This window comes from Balaenoptera acutorostrata, chromosome 3, assembly GCF_949987535.1.
Source record: "Balaenoptera acutorostrata chromosome 3, mBalAcu1.1, whole genome shotgun sequence".
NCBI classification, from domain to species: domain Eukaryota; kingdom Metazoa; phylum Chordata; class Mammalia; order Artiodactyla; family Balaenopteridae; genus Balaenoptera; species Balaenoptera acutorostrata.
In genome coordinates, this window is record NC_080066.1 from 130397698 (window position 1) to 130420254 (window position 22557).

At 39.6% G+C, this 22557-nt stretch overlaps 3 protein-coding genes and 1 non-coding gene across 7 annotated transcripts in view; 2 read left to right on the forward strand and 2 right to left on the reverse strand.

Moving 5' to 3' along the window:
• The window catches only part of KLHDC1 (kelch domain containing 1), a 53837-nt gene extending 48632 nt beyond the window's left edge, over window positions 1–5205 (forward strand). For 2 of the 3 annotated variants that reach the window (XM_057544175.1, XM_057544176.1), the window contains one exon: window positions 1955–5205. In XM_057544175.1, coding sequence (XP_057400158.1) covers window positions 1955–2141 — 187 coding nt within the window. In that variant the 3' untranslated portion in view covers window positions 2142–5205. The remainder of the gene's footprint in view (window positions 1–1954) is intronic. The other variant, XR_009007718.1, reaches the window with a different exon arrangement.
• Window positions 5206–8883: 3678 nt separating this feature from the next.
• KLHDC2 (kelch domain containing 2) lies at window positions 8884–21047 on the forward strand. 2 transcript variants are annotated; one of them, XM_057544744.1, is made up of 13 exons: window positions 8884–9408; window positions 12349–12428; window positions 14133–14250; window positions 16678–16793; window positions 17096–17177; window positions 17346–17429; window positions 17956–18036; window positions 18113–18171; window positions 18583–18692; window positions 19092–19164; window positions 20266–20353; window positions 20449–20501; window positions 20741–21047. In XM_057544744.1, exons 1-13 carry the CDS (start codon window positions 9256–9258, stop codon window positions 20862–20864), a joined length of 1221 nt encoding a protein of 406 aa, XP_057400727.1. In that variant the 5' UTR covers window positions 8884–9255; the 3' UTR covers window positions 20865–21047. The 2 variants fall into 2 exon arrangements, with proteins under 2 accessions (XP_057400727.1, XP_057400728.1); XM_057544745.1 differs by lacking the exon at window positions 8884–9408 and adding an exon at window positions 9457–11958.
• Window positions 15798–15923, reverse strand: LOC114239228 (small nucleolar RNA SNORA11). Its single transcript, XR_003624411.1, has one exon. It is a non-coding gene; the product is annotated as a small nucleolar RNA SNORA11 (small nucleolar RNA).
• The window catches only part of NEMF (nuclear export mediator factor), a 57398-nt gene continuing 54815 nt past the window's right edge, over window positions 19975–22557 (reverse strand). Inside the window, exon 33 of the mRNA XM_007192812.3 lies at window positions 19975–22410. Coding sequence (XP_007192874.2) covers window positions 22333–22410 — 78 coding nt within the window. The 3' untranslated portion in view covers window positions 19975–22332. The remainder of the gene's footprint in view (window positions 22411–22557) is intronic.

The following is a 22557-nucleotide window of genomic DNA, read 5'->3' on the forward strand; positions in this document are numbered from 1 at the left end:
CATCGGGGACTCAGTTGTTGGAAACAGAATAAATGAAGGGAAAATGAATGGAGTAGGCTCTTGAGGAGGTCGATTTTAGCAAACAGGTAATAGAATTATCCCTTGACTGGAGGAGGGGATAATAATAATGGCGAAAGAAGGAAGTATAGCTATAAAAATAGATGGGGCTTCCCTGGTGGCGCAGTGGTTGAGAATCTGCCTGCCAGTGCAGGGGACATGTGTTCGAGCCCTGGTCTGGGAAGATCCCACATGCCACGGAGCAACTAGGTCCGTGAGCCACAACTACTGAGCCTGCGCGTCTGGAGCCTGTGCTCCGCAACAAGAGAGGCCGCGATAGTGAGAGGCCCGCGCACCGCGATGAAGAGTGGCCCCCACTTGCCACAACTAGAGAAAGCCCTCGCACAGGAACAAAGACCCAACACAACCAAAAATAAATAAATAAATAAAAATTTAAAAAAAAATAGTTGAATTTCTTGGTTGGGGGCAGGGCACTGAGAAGGTTTTGGCTGATGGTGAGGTCGTCTGATAAGGAGGAGGAGGGGTAAGGATATGAACTTAAGAAGGGTGATGATGACGTGACGTAGCTGCTGAGGTGACTGGGAGCGGAATGCTGCCGAAGGATGTGTAACATCGTAGTGCCGAGCACTCAGGAGGGCTCAGCGGAGATGGAACAAAATCGATATGCAGTGGGCCACGTCTACCAAAATGCGGTTTTCTCCAGCAGCACTAAGAAGCCAGGTTGCAAGTGCAGAAAGGAGATGGTTGAGTTTATCCGTGGTTGGAGTTTAGCCAGGATGGCGTAACAGAGGGACAGTGAAGAAGGAGGTGAGAACTGCTGGCAGGAGAATGAAGTGCATGCGGACAGGCCGGATAGGGAAGAAGGTTGCCACCGGAGGGGTCTTATTATTTGGAGAACCGGGAAGAGTCAAAGGAGTAAAGGGGTGTAAGAGTGAAAAAGATACAGGCTTATGGTCCAAGAGGAGGATGTGGAAGTTTAAGATTTCCGAGGTGGAACTGTCCTGAGTAAGGTCATAAGAGTGAAAAGGGTTTTCCACACAGATGCTAAAATCAGTCAGGAGACAAGACTGTGATGAGTCCAGGGCCAAAATCCTCAGCGATGGGGGAGAATGAGCAGGAGGTTAATAGATGGCGACACCCGACGGCAAAATGATCGCAGCCTGGAAGCAGCAGTGAGCAGCGAGGAGAATACGGACTAATATTGGCTCCTGACTGTGAAAACAGAGCTGAGGGGAAATTTGTCCTCTTTTCTCCAGAAGGCTGCACACAAAGCAATTTTCTTAGATTTCACGTAAAGCAAAGACAGAAAGTCACAGGAAGCAGGGGTGTTTGTAGACACAGCTGGCGTTCCAAAAAGCAGAAAGGAGAGGTTTGGAAGGGGAGATAAGCAGTGATAGGGAAGATGAACCAGTATAGAAATGAGAGGAAGAGCAAAGACAGACTGCACGTGGCTGCCTTTGAGGCTGGGACTCAGGGCGGCTGTCAGTCCGACCAGTGCAGTCGTTTCTGGAGTGGGTACGGGGAGGGCCGGGTCACAGGGCATAAAATGGACGCCAGGTGCTGCATCTTGGGGTGATGGAAGAAGAAGACAGCTCGCAGAGAGGAGTAAATTGTTATTGGGCTGGAAGGATGTGTGAAAAGGGGTCTGCTTCAGACTAACCTGCTTCAAAATTAAGTCTGAATCTTTTTTACTTAAAGAACATTATGCATGGTAAGTTGTACCTGGATTTTGGTCAGATATGGTCCCCATGCTATAAAAATATACAATTACTGTGGTGCTCTGGAAAGAATATATATCCTGTCATGTTCCAAACAATACCAGGGGAGTACATAATCATGTAAAATTTTTATAGTTTTATTTTTTATATTACTTACCTATAAATATTTTATAAGTTCAGGTTCAAAAACTAATAATTCTGTTGTGTTTTGTTTACAGGTCATGCCTTGACTGCATTGGTAAAAATGCTATAATTTTAGAAAGTCAGATATCTTTATTACCTCCTAAACTTCTCCAACAAGTACTCAAAAAAATAACATTTTGGACTGCAGTTAATCACCGAGAAGAACAAAGAGCCCAAAAAGAAGAAACAGAAAATAAGTATCAGTGGATCAGTAGCAATTAAGTTGTGATATACTCTATGTATTTAATATGTTTAAACATTTTAATCAGACTGTATATTTACCCCCCAGATTGGAGGCTTTATTTAGAAGATAAAATCTGAAACAAAAATTATATGTTAAACTGATTGTATGGCATGAGATATATAGGAAGAAGATGTTAATGGCAGATTAATTTGTATTTTATTTGTAAATTAACATAAATTAATTTCCTTATAAGCTGCAGAAAAAAAATCTACTTTCTGAAAGTAAGTATAATTGTAAGAGACTTTAACTCACTGTGTCTTCTTTACTGGAAAGATTATACAAATTTGAGGAGAATAAGAAATTACCCCAAGGACTTTAGAGATTCCCCAACCTAAAGATAGATAGATATATAAAAACACCTCATATCAACTTTCAGAAAGAATAGATTTTTCTCAAGTCACTTTAAAATTACATAAAGCTTCCCATTAAATGACTCAGTTATTTAAAGAACTTCTCCTTAAATAACTAATACAGCTGGCCAAAATGATAAAATAGGCAAGCACTGCTATGGGATTAAATATTGAACTCCTACCCTTTTAGCACTTATCTAGTAAAGTATTCTTCCTCACCTTTGAGTAGGGGAATAAATGTCTTCAATTGTTTTTCTGTTACCTCTAAGTTGTTAGTTTGTCCCATTTTATATGTATATAAAGACCATGTTTGAAAGTGTCTAAAGTGGAGATTTATTTGTCATACAGGCTTTGAAATATTGAGAGGCAGTATAGTTATTAACTTTAGAGACACCTGAAGATACATTTTGCCTTGGGGGAATACTTCTAAAGTAACTTTTCCGTGAATTATGAAATGGGATGATAACCTAGTAATTTGCCTTTCTAGAAACCCCTCCTTTTGGCCCACACCATTCTACAGAGTTGGTGCTCAAGACCCAGGATATTCAAAATATGTTATCTTCCCATTTCTTTTCAGTATTAACTGCCTATAAAGAAATGGAACATGAATATTTATCTTTATGTTCTTTAAATAGTACTTTTGCCATGGTTAAGAAGTTGTTCACATATCACAGTTGTACCCATCCATTGAATTACTAATAACAAGGAATTACTAAGAATTTGGTATATAAAATTACTGTCTACCATACCACCATACACGTTGACTCTGAAATTTAAAATGTTGGAGTAAATATATTTCTGTATTGAAGTGCATGTATAATTTATAATGAAAATTACAGTAGTTTATAGATCTCACTACATTGTAGAGATATATTTTATATATATGTACTGTATTTTAGACGTGCAAAGCTTCTATTTATGTATTGAAATATTTTGTGTTTACATTTTATTTATTATACAAACTATATAGAATTACTATTTTCCTAGTTTTGTTAGTGTGAACCAGTCATCAGAATTGATTGTGCAAACAATATTTCAGTGTAAGTTTTCATATTTTCTTACTATTTTCAGGCTGAATAACAGATTTAGAAAGTGAATCTCATAGGTAATATGGGTCTTAGAAGTAATTATTTCATTACTATGAACTTCAGTATTCGGCATTCTATAAGGAACAAATATCAAAACATATTAGACAGTGATAGATGACACTGAGTGGGATGAACACTTTTTAAAATGGCTTCTGGGTTGTGTGAATGGCTTCTCTAGCCTCTTAGAGAAGCACTGCTGTTTTTAAATGGTTTACCTAAACACTAAAAGTTAGGTTAACCCCCTCAAAACACACACGCTTCGTTTAGGCTTCAAGAGAATGAAAATCTATATATTATTTATAGCACACAAAACTGGTACTCTTCTTATTTGACTTAATATATTGTACTGCTTCCAAAAGTTACATGTCCTGAGGTAGCCCCATAGTAGGAGTGGCAGGGAATTCTAATCTGATCTTCAATTTCCAAAACTTGGCTTATAGCAGGGCTTCCCTGCTATTAGGAGATGTAGAAATTCTGCGAGCTGGCAAAGCCAGTTTTGAAGATCCCTAGTCAAGCAGTATTCATTCCTCACTTCTTAGCACTTATGGTTTACTATCAACTTCTGTGTTGTTGACCTGTGCAGTGTATAGGAACCCAAGGCAACATCAGCCTCATAACTTTCTCTCTTAACTCTCCCTTACGGGTTCTTTGTTTGAAAGATGACTCTAGAGGGTTGACTTTTTTTTTTTTTTTCAGGTGGTTCACAAAATAGGTTTCCAGTCTGATTCTCAAGGAAAAAGAATTTCTGGCCATCTTTATTATGTGTATCAGGATATTCTTCCAGTTGTCAGGAAGGATTCTTTTGAGGTATTACCATTTTTAGAATGATATAGTAAATGGCATATCAAAGTTAGTGTACATTTTTTACAGATTGTATCTTTGCATAAGCACCTTTTAAAAAATTATTAGCCTTTTGATAGAAGCTTAAAAATATTCTTTAGAACTTCATACTGTCAGCCCAGGAACAAAGTGATGTTTTCACCAATACATTATTTATATGTATGTATGTGTGAGAGAGAAATAAAATAAACTCACTAAGATAGAATAATTTTCAGAGTAGTACATAGTGTCTGAAAAATTAAAATTTTGATTTCAGAACACTTCACAGGAAAAGAAACAGTTTTAAGAAACAAATAGTACCCCATTCCCACTTTTTTTTGGTGCCTGTTTTTTCATTGTATTAATGTGATTCTATATGAATTTCCAGTTTGATGAAGTTTTCAAACGGTCCAGCATGTGGGTGCAGCAAGAACATTTTTAAAATCACCCAAGTAATGGACTGAATGTTTGTATCCCCACAAAATTCATATGTTGAAACCCTAATCCTCAATGTGATGGTTTTTGGAGGTGGTGTCTTTGGGGGGTAATTAGGTTTAGATGAGGTCATGAGGGTGGGGACCCCATGATGGGATTAGTGTACTTATAAGAAGAAGAAGAGACCAGAGCTCTCCTACTCTGTCTCTATCACATGAAGATGCAATGAGAAGGCACCCGTCTGCAAGGCAGGAAGAGGGCTCTCATTAAGAACCAAGTCTGTCAGCACCTTGATCTTGGACTTCCCAGCCTCTAGAACTGTGAGAAATAAATGTCTGTTGTTTAAGCCATCCAGTCTATGGTATTTTGTTATAGCTGCCTGAGCTAAGACACGTCTGAGGTCCACAGTTTACATTAGAGTTCAGTCTTGGTGGTGTACATTTTATGGGTTTAGACAAATGTGTAGTAACATGTATCTACCTTTATTGCAGCGGTCCCCAACCTTTTTGGCACCAGGGACCAGTTGGTTTCGTGGAAGACAATTTTTCCACAGATGGGGGGGTGGGGTGGGATGGTTCAGGCGGTAATGTGAGTGATGCGGAGCAGCAGATGAAGCTTGGCTCGCTCACCAGCCACTCACCTCCTGCTGTGCGGACTGGTACTGGTCTGTGGCCCGGGGGTTGGGGACCGCTGCTTTATGGTATCATACAGACTAGTTGCACTGCCTAAAAATCCTACATGCTCTGCCCATTCATTCCTCCCTCCCCCCTAAACCCTGGCAACCATGGATATCTTATTGTCTTCATAGTTTTGTCTTTTCCATAATGTTATATAGTTAGAATTACACAGTATGTACCCTTTTCAGATTGGCTTATTTCATTAGTGATATGCATTTAAGTTTCCTCCATGTCTTTTCATAGCTTGAAAAGATGGCTCATTTCTTTTTAGCACTGAATAATATTCCATTGTCTCAATGTACCACAGTAACTTTTTTACAATTTTCTATATAGACAATTGTGTGTCTATGATTTGTCATGAACAAAAGCGGTTTTATTTCTTCCTTCCCAACCTTTTGTTTCCTCTTCTTGTCTTACTGCATTAGCTAGGTCATCCAGTAGGATGTTGAAAAGTTGTGGTGAGAGGGGATCCTTCCCTTGTTCCTGATCTTAGTAAGAAAGCCTCTAGTTTCTCATCATTAAGGATAATATATATTTTAAAATTTATTTATTTAATTTATTTATTTTTGGCTGTGTTGTGTCTTCATTGCTGCGCGCGGGCTTTCTCTAGTTGCAGCGAGTGGGGGCTACTCTTAGTTGCAGTACGTGGGCTTTTCGTTGTGGTGGCTTCTCTTGTTGCAGAGTGCAGGCTTCAGTAGTTGTGGCACGTGGGCTCAGTAGTTGTGGCTCTCAGGCTCTAGAGCGCAGGCTCAGTAGTTGTGGCACACGGGCTTAGTTGCTTCACGGCATGTGGGATCTTCCCGGACCAGGGCTTGAACCTGTGTCCCCTGCATTGGCAGGCAGATTCTTAACCACTGCACCACCAGGGAAGCCCAAGGATAATATTAATTGTAGGTTTTTTTGTAGATGTTCCTTATCAAGTTAAGGAAGTTCCTCTCTATTCCTAGTTTGCTGAGAGCTTTTTTTTTTCTGTTATCATGAATAGGTGTTGGATATTGTTAAATGCTTTTTCTTCATCTATTAATGTAATCATGTGATTTTTCTTCTTTAGCTTGTTGATACGGTGGATTACATTGGTTGATTTTTTAAAAATTAATTAATTAATTTATTTATTTTTGGCTGCGTTGGGTCTTTGCTCCTGCGTGTGGGCTTTTCTCTAGTTGCAGTGAGTGGGGGCCACTCCTTGCCATGGTGCAGGGGCTTCTCATTGCAGTGGCTTCTCTTGTTGTGGAGCACAGGCTCTAGGCATGCGAGCTTCAGTAGTTGGGGCACGTGGGCTCAGTAGTTGTGGCTCGCGGGCTCTAGAGCACAGGCTCAGCAGTTGTGGCGCACGGGCTTAGCTGCTCTGTGACACGTGGGATCTTCCTGGACCAGGGCTCCAACCCGTGTCCCCTGCATTGGCAGGCAGATTCCCAACCACTGCGCCACAGGGAAGTCCCACACTGGTTGATTTTTGCATGTTGAATCAGCCTTGTATACCTGGGATAAGTCCCACTTGGTTGTGGTATATAATTCTTTTTTAATTTTTTGGATTTGATTTGCTAATATTTTGTTGAGGATTTTGGCATATATGTTCATGAGAGATATTGGTCTGTTGTTTTCTTGTGATGTCTTTGTCTGGTTTTGGTATTAGGGTAATACTGGTTTCAGAATGGGTTAGGCAGTATTCTCTCTGCTTCTGTCTTCTCAAAGAGATTGTAGATAATTTCTTCCTTAAATGTTTGTTAGAATTTATCCATGGACCCATCTGGGCCTGTTACTTTTTGTTTTGGAAGGCTGTTATTGATTCAATTTCTTTAATAGATATAGGCCTGTTCAGATTATCTATTTATTCTTATATGAGTTTTGGCAGATTGTGTCTTTCAAGGAATCAGACCATTTCATCTAGTTTATCAAATATATAGGCATAGAGTTCTTCATAATATTTCTTTATTATCTTTTTAATGTCCATGGGATCTATAGTGATGTCCCCTGTTTCATTTCTGATATTAGTAATTTGTGTCTTCTTTTTTTCTTAGTTAGCCTGGCTAGAGGTTTATTGACTTCATTATCTATTCAAAGGACCATCTTTTGGTTTTATTGCTTTTCTCTATTGATTTCCTGTTTTCAGTTTCATTGGTTTCTTTCTTTTCATCATTTCATTATTTTTCTTCCTCTTATTTTGGATTTAATTCGTTCCTCTTTTTCTAGTTTTCCAAGATGTAAACTTAGGTGATTTATTTTAGATCTTTCTTCTTCTCTAATATACGCACTCACTGTTATAAATTTCTCAGTACTGTTTTTACCCACCCCGCAAATTTTGATAAGTTGTAAACACAGGGGCAGTGGCTAGGGAAGAAATTACATACTCCGAAAATTTTAGTGAGAAAAGCCTTTTGATGTTGTTGTTTGAAGTATTCTACATAATGGTCTGGCGTGAAGATGGGGGAGGGAGAGGATAATAAAGCACACTCCTCTCACCAAATACATCCAATTGTAGAGGCACCGTTAGATTAGGCATTTAAGATGCAGTCGAGTCTAACCCCGTTTTACAGGTGAGGAATCAAATTTAGATTAGAATGATTCTTAATTTTCTCTTGACCTAATTGAAAAGTATCATATATAAATGTAAGCGAAAACAGTATCTGTGTGAAAAGGATTCATTTTCCTCCCTGAAGGCTTGGGTGGTGAAGGTTTCTGAAAAGTATCATATTAATTGTAAGCGGAAACAGTATCTGTGTGAACAAGATTCATTTTCCTCCCTGAAGGCTTCGGTGGTGAAGGTTTCTGAGACACTTTTTGAGCAGTTTTCCAAACTGGGTGGAGGATGCAACAGTAAATTAAGATTTCAGCTGAACCAAAAGACCTTATCGAGAGGAGATGTCGTGAACCTCTCTGCAGGCACAGTCGGGGTGGCACGCAATCCCAGAGATGCCACGCGCACCCAGCGGCACCTCCGCCGGGAAGCCGCCCAGCAATAGGGCTGGGACCACCTGGGAGAGGAGAGGAGAGGAGCCACCACCACCCCATGTCCTCGGGAAGACAGGGCACTGACTCTGGAGACCCTGAGACCAGAAACTTACTAGTTAAGCAATTTGCTACCCCTTTCCCGGCTGTGAACCCTTTGAGAACATCCCTCAATCAAACAAGGCCTTCTGGGAAGAAACATTTTTTGCGAGAATCTGGCTAATTCAGCATATCCTTGTAGTGAAGGGAGGCGCGGAGTGTGCGTGGAAGTGCCTCCAGCTTCTGCGCCCAGACTTCGGCAGGCGAAGAAGAGGGCGGGGCGGCCCGGAGCCGGGCCGTCCGGGAGAAGGCGGCGGGACGACCCGGCGCTGGGGGAGCTGAGCGTCGGCCGCGCTTCCGGAGCTGGGCGGGCGGCGTCAGCGGAACGGGCGGTTCCTGCCTCGGCGTAAACAAAGGCAGTCTGCGGCGAGAAGCGAGCTGGAGGTGGGGCGGAAGGGCTGGAAGCAGGTACCGGCCCGAGGCGGACCCCTGCCCGTCCTGCTCCCGGCTCTGAGCCCTCGCCGCCCCCCGCCCGCGACCCCCGCCAGCCGGCGAGAGGCCGTCCTCGGTGAGGCGGGCCGGGAGGACGCGAGCGCGGGCGGCGGGGAGCGGCCCTAAAGCCGTGCCTTTCGCCGCCGCCGCCTCGCCTCGCGCCACCGTGCGTCTCCTTCCTTTTCCTTTGTCTTTTCCTCCGTCGCGGGTGCGGGGATTGTCGGTGAGCCGAAGTGCAGCCTCAAGATGGCCGATGGCTACGAGGACCTGCGGGAGGACGAGCTCCCGGGGCCGGCCTATGAGGGCTACGAGTCCGCGGAGCTCGCCTGCCCCGCTGAGCGCAGCGGCCACGTAGCCGTCAGCGACGGGCGCCACATGTTCGTCTGGGGCGGCTACAAGGTCAGTGGGTGGCCGGGCCGCGGCGGGCGTCGCTCGGCTGTTACTGGGTCGGGGGCGGCGGGCCGGCGGGAGGACCAGAGTGGCCGACCCGATCGCCTCCCGCGCCCCAACGTCGCGACTCCGCCCATTGGTCCCTTGTCCTCCGCGAGTGTGGGAATCTTCCCACGGGTCTCCCTACCGTCCCAAGCCTCCTGGTCTGTTGTCACGCCCGCCTTCTGCTTACAAAGCCCGCTCCCCGCCCCGCGCTGCTCGCGGCCGCCCAGCGCGCTCTGTTTGACATCCGAGCGTTATCTGGGGAGGGCACGGCGGGCGGTGCAGGACCGCGAAACGTGTTTTATTTAAAAGGGTTGGGGGTGTATAAGGTAACGGTGTGTGAGATCACTCTTATCCTTTATCAGGTCTACCTAGGAGCACATTACCCTGTGGAGCCGGGCTCAGGTGGCCCACTGATACCGTGGCCCACTTATGGGGAGACGGCAGTGTAGGAAAATGCCTCGGAATTCCCAAAGGCCGCAGGAATCGTCTTATTGAACCTTCCCGCCTGTTCAGGTGTCCCAGCTACATCCCAGTGTTATTGGAACGCTTTAGGGCTATTTTCCTTTTGGTTTCAGCTGAGAAAGGATGTTTTTCACAAGAAATCCCTATTAAGAAAATTAATGGAAAAGCTCTAGAAGTAACCAAAAAAATCAACAGGAACAACTTTTAACTACAGAGTGCGGCTCTTTGACCCCTACTCGTGAACAATATGATTAGTTACCAGTTTAGAGCATTTACTTGCATTTCTTCTCTTTTCCTCTGTCTGGAAATCCTACCCAAGTGTCTCCTATTTAAACCTTCTCACTAGTTCTGCCCTTTGCTTTTAGAGGTTCCCAGTAGCACTCCACATTCTAGAATCGTCTTATTTTCATTTGCTGGGGTGGTTCTGATCTATTCCTACCGAAAATATTCTTTTTAGTCTCTTTTGGTTTTAAAAATGATCTCCCCCCATCCCCATTTGCTTGAAATCTAGTCCGCTACACCTGTACCTTCCATGACTTGGAAGCACTTCTTGATTCTGGTAGTAGATTTTAGCTTATGGTACAATTGATCATAGTTGACCGTCTTTGAGATGACTCTCAAAAGATAGATGGGATAAAGCTTTCCTGATTACTTCATTTGGTTCCTTTTTGCCAATCCTAATTAATCTGGAACGTTTCCCCCAGCCTCCAATGAATGTGTTCAGAGGAGAGTATTTGGTAGGAGGAAGGTGGCCAGTATGTGGTGACCTTAATTAAAACGTAAGTAATTCCCTTGGAGAAAAGTAAACCTGTTAGTCTTCAGCCTAAACTACTTTATTCGTAATTCTATTTGTAAAACTCAGCAGTGTTGAGGGAATGGGACTTTTCACAAAGAAGGAAGGTGGGCAGAAGGAGGGTTGTCAGGGTGGAAGATTTCTGAAGCTGATTTGTGGAGGGCCTGGATGCCTAGGGCTGAGGCCAGGTGGAGAAGCATGATCAATGAAGTAAGTTGGTGGTTCCAAAACAGGCCATCCTCCCCATTTTGGCTAGAACCCTAAGAGTACCACAAACAGGCAGCCCTTGGAGATTGTTTTGATGGCAATAAACCTTAGCTTCCTACACAGAAGTCAGTTTTCCTCCTCCCACCAGCCTGATGTATTCCAGGTCAGCCTGCTATCTTGCTTCCAGCCTTTCCTTTCCTAAGTGGTGGAGTGGAAAGAGAAATGTTTACATGGCCAGCTGTTCTATTCTCTGTAATACTCAAGCTTGTAAGACTCTGACACCCATTTCAGTGAACTGCAACAGTTTACTGTATATCGACATTGTTCAGAAAGTGGCCAGGGTGGTTCAAAGGCTGGAGAGCTCAGGCAGTGGCTGAAGCTGGAAATGCAGGGAAAGGAGGCGGGAATTCTGGTTCCACCATTCCTTGCTAAGCAGCCTTGGGCAAATTACCTTCCTCTCTGAAAAACCTGTGCCAGCTATTTGTTACGGTGGTTGTGACGATTAAATAAAGCACTCCATGGACAGCACTTAGCTAGTTCTGGCATATGGTAAGCTCAGTCTGTTACCTGAAGGGAACTGGATCAGAACAAGGAACAAAATTTTGCACAAGGACTTAATATTTTCAGTTCTGCCCTCTCTGCTTCTTGGTGGAGAATGGATGGGTGAAAGGGGAGAATGGCTAGAATACTCTACATCACCTGTTAGTGATCAGGTACTTTTTTTTTTTTTCTAATTTATCTATTTTATTTATTTATTTTTGGCTGCATTGGGTCTTCGTTGCTGCGCGTGGGCTTTCTCTAGTTGCGGCGAGCGGGCACTACTCTTTGTTACAGTGCACGGGCTTCTCTTGTTGCGGAGCACGGGCTTTAGGCACGCGGGCTTTAGTTGTCGCTCGCGGGCTCTAGAGCGCAGGCTCAGTAGTTGTGGCACACGGGCTTAGCTGCTCCACGGCATGTGGGATCTTCCTGGACCAGGGATCGAACCCATGTCCCCTGCATTGGCAGGCGGACTCGTAAAACAACTGCGCCATGAGGGAAGCCCCAAGGATCAGGTACGTTCAAGGCAGACCTTTCTTTAGCGTGCTGACCATGGCACAGGTAATCTCCCATGAAGTCATGCAAGTGAGATTTGGTGCATGGACTATTCAGGATAAAGTGGCCTTAGAGATTACCTGAAGATCTCTTAACTTCCTGCACCATTACAACTGCTGTATCAAAAATTTGTCTATATTAAGCATTACCTTGAGTATGTGGCATGGTGCTGGGAGGATTGTGCATTTGATAGAACTGTTATAACCTATTTAACTTTTCATAACTCTCAGTATCTCAAATAAGATATACAATATGTATACAACATATATAAAATATACAATAGTGCCTCTTTAGAATACAAATTATTTTTTATATTTGCAATTTTTTTTTGTTTCTTTGTTTTTTCTTAGAGTAATCAAGTCAGAGGATTATATGACTTTTATCTGCCTAGAGAAGAACTCTGGATCTACAATATGGAGACTGGAAGATGGTAACTGTGGATATTATGAGGGGGAATAAAAAAATCCAAAAAAGGTTGCAAACAAAAACATATTCTGTAAAACCCACACTAATGAATAAAAATACTTTAATTAAAGATGCTAAGCTATCTATATATTCTGAAAACAGTGTTCTGCTAGTTTAGCTTAGCTGCTAAGCTTAGATGCTTTTGCATTTCTTTAGTAGTTCAGTAATTACTAGATGCTTTTATGACCTTGAAGAAATTTCTATTCAGAGCTGTGTCAAGTATTATAGTAATATTAAAGAGGTAGAGGCTTCAAATCCTGGAATGGAAATATAATAAAAGTTCCATATATTTTTTTTTTTCAAGATGTTGTCTTTGTTGTGTGCTATCTTGAATGAGAAAAGAATTTCCAGATTGTATCTGCTAGAAATAAAGGTAGTATTCTATTTTAATGAGCTCTAATATTAAAATTTCTATGCAAATCCCTTTGAAATAGTACGTTTTGCCTAAAAAACAAAATTAACTTAAATTTGCATACAAACTGTGGATATTCTGAAAGGACCTTTTGCCAGTTTCATACCAGTATTACTCGAGTATGTTCTTAGCAGAATTAATGTGATTTTCAAAATACTGGGTTGGCCGTGTTTAGGGACTTATAGTTTTCCCCATGGTTTGCTTTGTGAAAACTTTGTGCATTACATACTTTAGCATATTAGAGATCTCAGAACTAGGAGAATAGTAGTTCCACTTGATTTAAAAGGTCAACTAAAAATAAACCAGGATTATTTTTGCACATAGCCAGTCAGTGTTAATCTAGCTGTTTGATGATCTTTTTCTAGAGAATTGGACATTTATAATAGTATTCCTTTAATATGGAAATTCTAATATTTTCTTTTAACAATTCAGCCCCATAAGGAATTTTACAAATTAAGCCTATCAAAGCAAAGCTTGGGAATTCCTTGACGGTCCGGTGGTTAGGACTCTGTACTTCCACTGCCGGGGGCACGGGTTGGATCCCTGGTTCGGGAATTAAAATCCTGTGTGTCGCATGGCACAGCCAAAAACAAATAAAAAACTTAAAGCTTAGTTAGCATAGATGAAGTGATATTCTGAGCAAAAGACCTTGAGCGTCGTATTAATATTCTGAATCTTAGAATTACTAGCTTTTTGATTCAGATTCACTTTTAGATTCAGAATGAGTTAAAACATGTAAAGAGCACTCAGAGGAGAGATTGGCCTATAGTAGGCACTACCTGAGTGTTGGGAGTATTACATAAGGTCCGAAACAGATTCGTTTGAATGGCTAAAAGGTGACTGAATTAAAAACACCTATTAATCTGTCAGGACTGAGATACTGAAGTTTTTTTTCTTTTGGGTTCTTGGCCCACTCAAAAACAAAAAACCATCATTTATGGCCAAGTAAGTAGAAAAGCAAACAATTTAGTTTGAGAAATGTAAGATGGTTTGCTCCTAGAATAATAAAACGACACGTAGGCTTTCAGAACCTCCCATGCTGCCATGTGTAGTACCTGCTGGCACAGCCTGTGGAATGGGTGAAAGGGATGAGTTCAATTCTTTTAAGTAACTTTAGAGCTAGAAGAGACCCTCGACATAGCTACTCAGCCCGCTTATTTTTTCTTTTATTGTGGGAATAGAATTAGAAGAATGAATAGATTTTTGCATTTCTTCCTTTTTGGGAAATGTATTTACATTCAGTTTTTTCCCCCTTAGGAAAAAAATTAACACTGAGGGTGATGTTCCTCCTTCTATGTCAGGAAGCTGTGCTGTGTGTGTAGACAGGGTGCTGTACTTGTTTGGAGGACACCATTCAAGAGGCAATACGAATAAGGTTAGTGTTTCTAAGGATTATGGTTTAAGGCAACTTTGTTCTTTTTCAGACAACTTCAGATTTCTAAGGTTAGCCCATACTTATTCTTGTTCCAGTTAAAAAATACATGTACTTGATTATGGTATGAATGTGCATTTTAGTATTTTTGTCTACCAGCCGGTATTTACCTGGGCCTTCTGTAAAATCAGCTTTGGTTGGTAAGGTGTGTGCAGTAACTTCCTAGGTTGTTTTTCTTTGTGTTCTTTGCAGCTACTTGTTCTTTCAGAACCCTGGAGTATTAGATGAATATTAGTAAACTAAATGAAAACAGATGCAGTTAAGGGGGGGGCAGGGTAAAATTTAACAGGCCACAACTCAAAAAGCCATAAGGAGAAATTAACACTGACAGATTTTATATACTAACATTCCTATAACATGGCACCGTAAGATACTGTTGTTCAGCCTTAGTCTGCATCTTTACCAAATAGGAAAAAGGTATCAGTTTTTCTCTCCAGCCAGTAAGAGACAGATGCAGTCAGAAAGGTGCATGTGATATAGACTCTTAAAAATTCATTTATTTGGCAACTTAGTAAGCACCTTAATGCTGAGCACTTGCTTAGACATGGAGACAGAGATGAATGACACCGTCCCCGCCTCTAGGAGCTCACATTCTAGAAGGGACACATATAAGTAAACGATTTCAGTAGCATATCATAAAGAGAAACACAGAGTCAGCTCGTAGTAATGGCTCAGTAAAAATTATTGAAACTGAAAAAGAATCCTTACCATTGTGTTTGGTAGGACAGAGGAACAGAAAAATGAAGTTTTCACTGAAGAGGTGATGCTTGAATAGAATCATACAATTGGAAGGGGTAGCCAAGATGTAGGTACCAAGATGCAGAGGTATAAGCAAATATCTTGTTCATGGACATGCCAAGTGATTTGCTGTAGATGAGCATGTGGCTGAAGTGGTTTCAAATTTCAAACTGCGCTTCTAGGAACTCTAGGGATTTCTTTGAGATGCCTTGGGACACGTGTGAGAGAAGCATATGGTGTTGGGCAGGCTCCAGACTGCCCCTTCCTCCTCCACTTTAACAAGTGTAGCTCCACTTTTATTTTTATCTAATTTATTTATTCATTCACAGTTCACCTTAGGGTTCACTTTAATTAAGTGAATAGTGTTGCACGTTCTGTGGGTCTGGACAAATATAATGAGATATATCCATCATTATAATGTCATATGAAGTATTTCACTGCTCATAAAAATTTCTGTACTCCGTGTATTCATCTCTTCTCCCCCCAAACTTCTGGCAACCATCGATCTTTTTATTGTCTCCATAGTTTTGCCTTTTCCAGATGGCATAATTGGAATCTATTTTTCTTTTCTTTTTCCTTGAAAAGAGAGGTTCAAAGCCTTTATGTCTGTAAGACCATTCATGGCCCATGCATGAGTGGACCTGACAGGCTCTAGGTGGCAAACTTCCCCGCTAAATACTGTAGCTTTTCTTCCAGTATTGAGCCCTGTCCCACTGGTCCTGCCTAGCAGCCACGTGGAGGTGCAGGGGGACATGTGTTGGGTATTTGCTCATAGGAAGGCCACAAGTTTTGTGCCTCTTGTCACAATGAACCCAGATTCCTGTTGGGTATGCTGTAAACAGAGGAGCCATTTCTTCAGGCCCTTATTTTTATATTTAGGCTTTTGCTAAAGATTTTGTTTGAAGAAAGGGTTCCATGCCTAAAAGGTTTTGTGAGGCGCTACTGTAGGCTGTAGTTGAGCCATGTATTTTTCAGGGCCAAGGGGGAGAAAACTAAGTTTGACACAACATGAGGAAGCTTGGGAAAAAGAGAAGCTGTGGCTTTAGGGGAGTGGTCAGAGAAATGGTAGTAGTTAACTGACTAGAGTTGAGGAAAGGAAGCTTTAGGAGTCTAAGTAAAAAAAAAAAAAAAAAAAGATTTATTTAAATACCTGGATGTGAAAGACAGACGAATACTTAATCTTTTCAGATTTATCCTTAGCTCCTACAGTTAAGTAGGCACTTAAGACATGTTTGTTAAATTGAATTTGAAGATGAATTACTAAGTCTGATTTTTTGGTAATACCATCCTGATACCCGTAAATTAGATCAGTACAACTCAAAGTGCCTATCTAAGGCCAAGAATGTAAATCAACACGCGTTCTATTCCTTCATCAAAAAAGTGTGGTATGGGAAAAAAATAAGCTGAACTAAACAGGGTACACAGTGACTTAGGTAATTTACATTCTGGCAGAAATTTCTTATCTAGACTCAGACCAGTAACACTTTGCAGACTAGCAGCCAGTCTGCAGTTACACTTTTAGTAGTACTGAATTAGATGACATTCTTACTAGCATGAATGCAATAAAATTAAATGCCAAGGTTGAATTTCTTTCATGTAACCAAATCTAACTGAAATCATTGCTTCTGACAGTTCTACATGCTGGATTCAAGGTCTACAGACCGAGTATTACACTGGGAAAGAATTGACTGCCAAGGAATTCCTCCATCATCAAAGGACAAACTCGGTGTCTGGGTATATAAAAACAAGTGAGTTAGCAGCACTATAGGTTTGGGTTTTTATGTGGAAAGTGCTTTGCCATCCAAGTATCATTAACCAATAACCATTGTAACAGTAGAACACGCCTTCGAGCGCCTATGAGGATTAAGTGAATTGATGGTAAAGCACCTAAGACATAAATGTTAACCATATTAGCCATTATTATTTGAATAAGTAGTTTTATATACTCAAGTGTGCCTTCTCAACTCATGGATAAGACAAAATGAAAAAAAAAATCTCTTGTATCCTGTGGATGTTTGACTTTTTAATGTCTTGGTTTTTTATCAAACAGGTTAATATTTTTTGGAGGGTATGGATATTTACCTGAAGATAAAGTATTGGGAACTTTTGAATTTGATGAAACATCTTTTTGGGTAAATGAAGTTTCGTATTTGCATATGGCCTACTTAGTCTGTTGAAATAATACACTTTGTTTGCTATTAGCTTTGTTCATTTTGCTCTGTTAATAAACCAGACAAAGGCTATATGATTTTACAAGCATTACTTGTAAAATAACTCAGATTCTTATTTATTTTCTGTAGAATTCAAGTCATCCAAGAGGATGGAATGATCATGTACATATTTTAGACACTGAAACATTTGTCTGGAGCCAGCCTATAACTACTGTGAGTTACTGAAGAATAATGAATTATTAAAGCAAGGCTGCTTAGACGAGAAGGAGAGTTGGCAGGTGGTGTAAAATTGACAGTTCGTTATTCTCCAAGGAATCTAAAACTCAAAAAAGTTTAATGAATGTATAGACTAGCCCAGCATCTATTATCTAATAGCTGTTAAAGTGGTATTGTTTGTAATTAAATAAATGACCTAGTGCTGGATTGGAATTTTAAGTTACTCAAATATTAGATTTCTTTTTCCTCTGACACAGATGTCATATAATATGCTAGCTTTTGTTTTAAAAGATAAAAGTAAAGCAAGCAAGCATTCTATTGTATTAACTATCCCCTTCAGTAATGTAACTCAGAAACTCCCAGTTTGCTAGTCAGCCTTCAGTACTGCTGTCTACTGTAAGTTTGCACTTCAGCTTAAAAGCTCAAGTGTCTTGCACGTTCTTATCCCACATCCAGAGTAGACTCTTTCTGGTATTTACAAAACGTTCACTTATTTATTAAATTGCTTTTATGACTTTACTAGGGTAAAGCACCTTCACCTCGTGCTGCCCATGCCTGTGCAACTGTTGGAAACAAAGGCTTTGTGTTTGGAGGCAGATATCGAGTGAGTATATAAAACAGTTTCAATGATTTGCTTTTGAATTACTCAAAATGATAACTAGTTAATTATCCTTTTCTAGGATGCTAGAATGAATGATCTTCACTATCTTAATCTGGATACATGGGAGTGGAATGAATTGTAGGTATCATTTTAGATAATTATTTAGAAAGTTTTTCAAAGAAATTTCAATGGATTTTTCCCTTACTCTATTATTAGTATATAATGTACTTGCTTACATTTTCTGTAACTACGAATTTAAGTAAACATAATCACTAAATCCTTAAAGAAGGAATTTTAAAATTTTCAGTTCCCATAACTATGCCTGGCACATAGCATGTGCTCAGTGTTTACTGAAAAGATCTAAAGTTGACTCTTCCTTCAAAGAAAGTAGTCCATTCTAAAGCATGTAGTTAATACCAAGAAGCCTTTTTAAAGTCTCTTTTCAAAATTCCATATAAATTTTTAAAGAAAACTTCTTTAGTATTTCTCTGCATTAAATACAGTAGCGGCTTTTAAATGTAGATATTGTAACTTAGCTATTATTTTCAGAATTCCACAAGGCATATGCCCAGTTGGCCGATCTTGGCACTCACTAACACCAGTTTCTTCAGATCATCTCTTTCTCTTTGGAGGATTTACCACTGATAAACAGCCACTAAGTAAGTACTTTAAAAACATTAAAAGTTATTATATATCATTCATAAGTAATATATGAATAGCTGAAAAAAATCAGTATTTTAAATTTATCAGAGGGCTATAGGGTTGGTTAGAAGGTTTGCTATTAATTTTGATCCTATAACATACCTATAATTGTTTTCATATGACACATCCATTGGTCCAGTAAAAAAATGACCTGGAACACTTTGCCCTGCTAAAGGGCTGTAACATGCAAAGGGCTTACTTGGTTAATTAATTGCAGGAAAAAAAAGGAAATATACTTTCTGTATCTACTCAAAATCTGATTTATTACTGTTCTTACTAAAGCTATGCTCTTTAAATATCAATGTCACGTTAACAGAATAACATACTTCATAGCTCTTTTTCTTTGCTTCAATCAGGTGATGCTTGGACTTACTGCATCAGTAAAAACGAATGGATACAGTTTAATCATCCCTATACTGAAAAACCAAGGTATGAACTATTTAAAAGCTAATTCTTGTGCTGAATGAATGAGGTCCATAGAGATGTACAAGACTGGTAATGATTGAGGAAATTTGATTGGCTGCATTCAGTTCATCATTCTTATTATAAGAACCCTAGCATTCACTAAGGTTTAACATCATAGCTTTTGGAAGAAGAGAAAACCAATGTTATCCTAGTATCAGCGCTTTCTTTTTTATCATCCGTGAAAAATAGGGCTGGATTTTGATTTTTGCTTCATCATAAAATTACTGACATTGTTAAAATTTATACTCAAGCTCTTTAGTCAAGTGAGTTGAACTGTTTCTAGGTTTTTCATTAAAAAAACAAAAAGGAACTGGAAAGGAGAGAATTTCAAAACCCTAAAGAATGTTTATGGCAGTGGGGGGGAGGGGCAGGGGGGAGAATCAAGAACTTTAAATCAGATTTGCAGTTGTGCTGTATAACAAAGATCAAGAAGTCAAATCATCCAAAAAGAGCCTATTAAAACACTGATAGTTATTTTTCTTGTTAATCTCGAAAAGAATTGTTACAAAGACCGCTAAAGGAAATGATGCAGTCAAAGTTGGTGTTCAAAGCACATTTGGATAATGTCAGCCTGCATTTTTCCCCACACCTCTGACCTAAGTACAGTTATGCCGCTAAGATGTCATTTGGCACAAATATTCTTTCCATAGAGTTATCAGGCCTGAAGATACTTTGTTCCCTCAGGCAGAGTCAGCATCCCTCAGATGTTTTGTGTGAGGCCAACCGGCCCTGCCTATGAAAAGAGGAAAAGAAGCAGAGGGCATATACCACTAATCCCCCGTAAGACTTTTATTGCTAACAAAAACCTAGAGAACAGGTCAGTTCAGATTCCTCATTGCATAAATTAGGAATGGACCAGAAAGATAAAATGGTAACATCCAGATAAAACAGACATTGATTTTTCTAGCTTTTGCTACGTTTCCTTGAGATAACTGCATCTCACCATTATGTTTTGGGCTGCACTAAAGATCTTTAGTCTTTATTTCATCATCTCTATTCTGTAGTATAAATGATCAGTTTGGTGTTCAGGGTGACTTCAAACTCAGGTTTTTGTTTTAAATGTAGATTATGGCATACAGCTTGTGCCAGTGATGAAGGAGAAGTCATTGTGTTTGGTGGGTGTGCCAATAACCTTCTCGTCCATCACAGGGCTGTAAGTACACTACCCTTTATTAAAGGACACTTCATAATATTGCTGAAGCTTTCTTGTGAAGTACTTTTAATATATCCTTCATGTCTGTTTTTCAGGCACACAGTAATGAAATACTTATATTTTCAGTTCAACCAAAATCTCTTGTAAGGTAAGTAACTTTTTACTTGGTACTTACTTTAAATTGTGTTTCTTAAACACTTCAAATTAGTGCTCTTGAAAAAACAGATTTATGGATAATTTAAGGGCAATAGCAAGCCTTCACTGATAAAACTATCCAGTTCCTATGAAAATCTTTAAAGTGTTTTTTCTTTTTTGGTAGTTCTTCAAGTGAATGTACTTCTAAACCGTAAAGTGAAATTATTTTTCTCTTTCTTTGTCCACTTTCAGGCTAAGCTTAGAAGCAGTCATTTGCTTTAAAGAAATGTTAGCCAGCTCGTGGAACTGCCTTCCAAAACACTTACTTCACAGTGTTAATCAGAGGTTCGGTAGTAACAACACTTCTGGATCTTAAGGCTTCATAGACAGTGCCTCTGATCACTTGCATGGACAGCAATTCTGTAAACATCAGAGTGACATTGTTTATATAATTATGTGCATTGTTGTAGTTTGCAGCTTTTTAGTTTTAGTGTGCATGTGAATGGCCTAGAGAACCTATTTTTGTGTCTAAAGTTTACAATAAATGTATTTAACACCAGTAACTGTCTTCTATTAAAACAAAAGTAAGTTAATACTTGGGCTTTTTACCCCAAAAAATGGTTATTATATTTCCTATTTGGTAACATCAGGATATATACCTGTAGAAACATTATACTAATTATCCTTACCATTATCAAAATGGTGAAGTTATTTTTTAAAGACATGAATATTTCAGATGTTTTTTAAATGGCACAGTAGTCTATTATGTTGTATTTACAACACTAGGCTACGTAAAGCTTTTTGTTTTTAACAGTAACTTCAAAAGGAAAAATATTCTCGATAAGGTTAAGCAGGTAAAAGAAACCTTGGAAGGACCAACAGCTGTTTAGTACTTTTTGACCTTAATGCTTCGGCATAGGGGCTGGGGCACGTGCTCATGTTGACTCTAGGCAGCTGTTATCTAATTAATTATTTTAAAAGTAACAGTTTTGTAGCTCATAAGGAATGGAAATAATGTATGACTTTATTCTCCATTCTGTTAGGAGACAGACAGACAGAAGAAGAAAGCTGGTCAGGAGTCTTTAGTGGTAAGCCTAAAAGTGCACTTATGATATTATAGGTTAAGATACTCTGTAACATGCTACTGATAATTACTAGAAGTGGAAAATAAATTGGTACAGAGCTGAATGAGATTACAAGGAAGAAATTAAGATGAAAAGTAAAGGTGTATAAATGCATGGAAATTATCAACACCAATTTCTTCTAGGTGTTATCTCTTAAGCTGAGTCAGTCATGGAAATGATTGACTGATTTGTATTTAAAATCTGGTCTAATATGGGTAAAGGCAGAAGAAAGTCTACTCTTTCACTGCTTAGGGTTTTCAAGACTTAATCCTAAATTTAACCACCCCCAATCCCCACCACCACCAGGAAAAAAACTTGTGATTGGCCTGTAATAGATGATATACGTTATATACAGTAAACTACCAAGTCAATAGTCTAAGCAGTTGAGCCACTTCACTATTCCATTTCTTTACAGCATGAAATGAATACTTAATATTAACCTCCCAAATTTCAAGAAAATGTAGGAGGATAACTACAGATGTATACAATTAATTAGCATTTAGCTGTCCACAGGTATTTTAGGAAATCCTATCATAGACGCTGTTTCCTCTCTATAAAACTGGAAAAAAAACAACAACAATAAGTCCTTTTGGCGAATACAAGGCAACGTTTAGTTCATTTTTAAATGCGGAAGTCTTGTTACATGATGTTTTCATCTCTGAACTTCCAAAAGGCTATATAAAATTGACTCTTCTCAAATATTTTAGGATTTCATTTCAGCTATTTTCTTTTTACATTCAGAAGATTGGGTGCAGACACTTTCACTTTGCCAGGAATGTTTCTTGATAAATCCGTGTCCTAAAAAAAAGAATTGTTGAGTATCTTCACAATCATATTTTCTTTTATGACAATTATATGTCCTCTGCTGTCAAAAGAATGGCATTTCTAAAATTTTCACCCAATATGATTTTACTTATTTTATATTGCTTCTAGTAAGACCGCATT

Bases quoted from the DNA above. Each gene is read 5' to 3' on its own strand.
- KLHDC2 (XM_057544744.1), top strand. From the start codon at position 9,256: ATGGCCGATGGCTACGAGGACCTGCGGGAGGACGAGCTCCCGGGGCCG. The intron at 18,693-19,091 runs GTAAGTACTTTA...TGCTTCAATCAG, and splicing joins CACTGATAAACAGCCACTAA to GTGATGCTTGGACTTACTGC. The intron at 20,354-20,448 runs GTAAGTACACTA...TCTGTTTTTCAG, and splicing joins TTCTCGTCCATCACAGGGCT to GCACACAGTAATGAAATACT.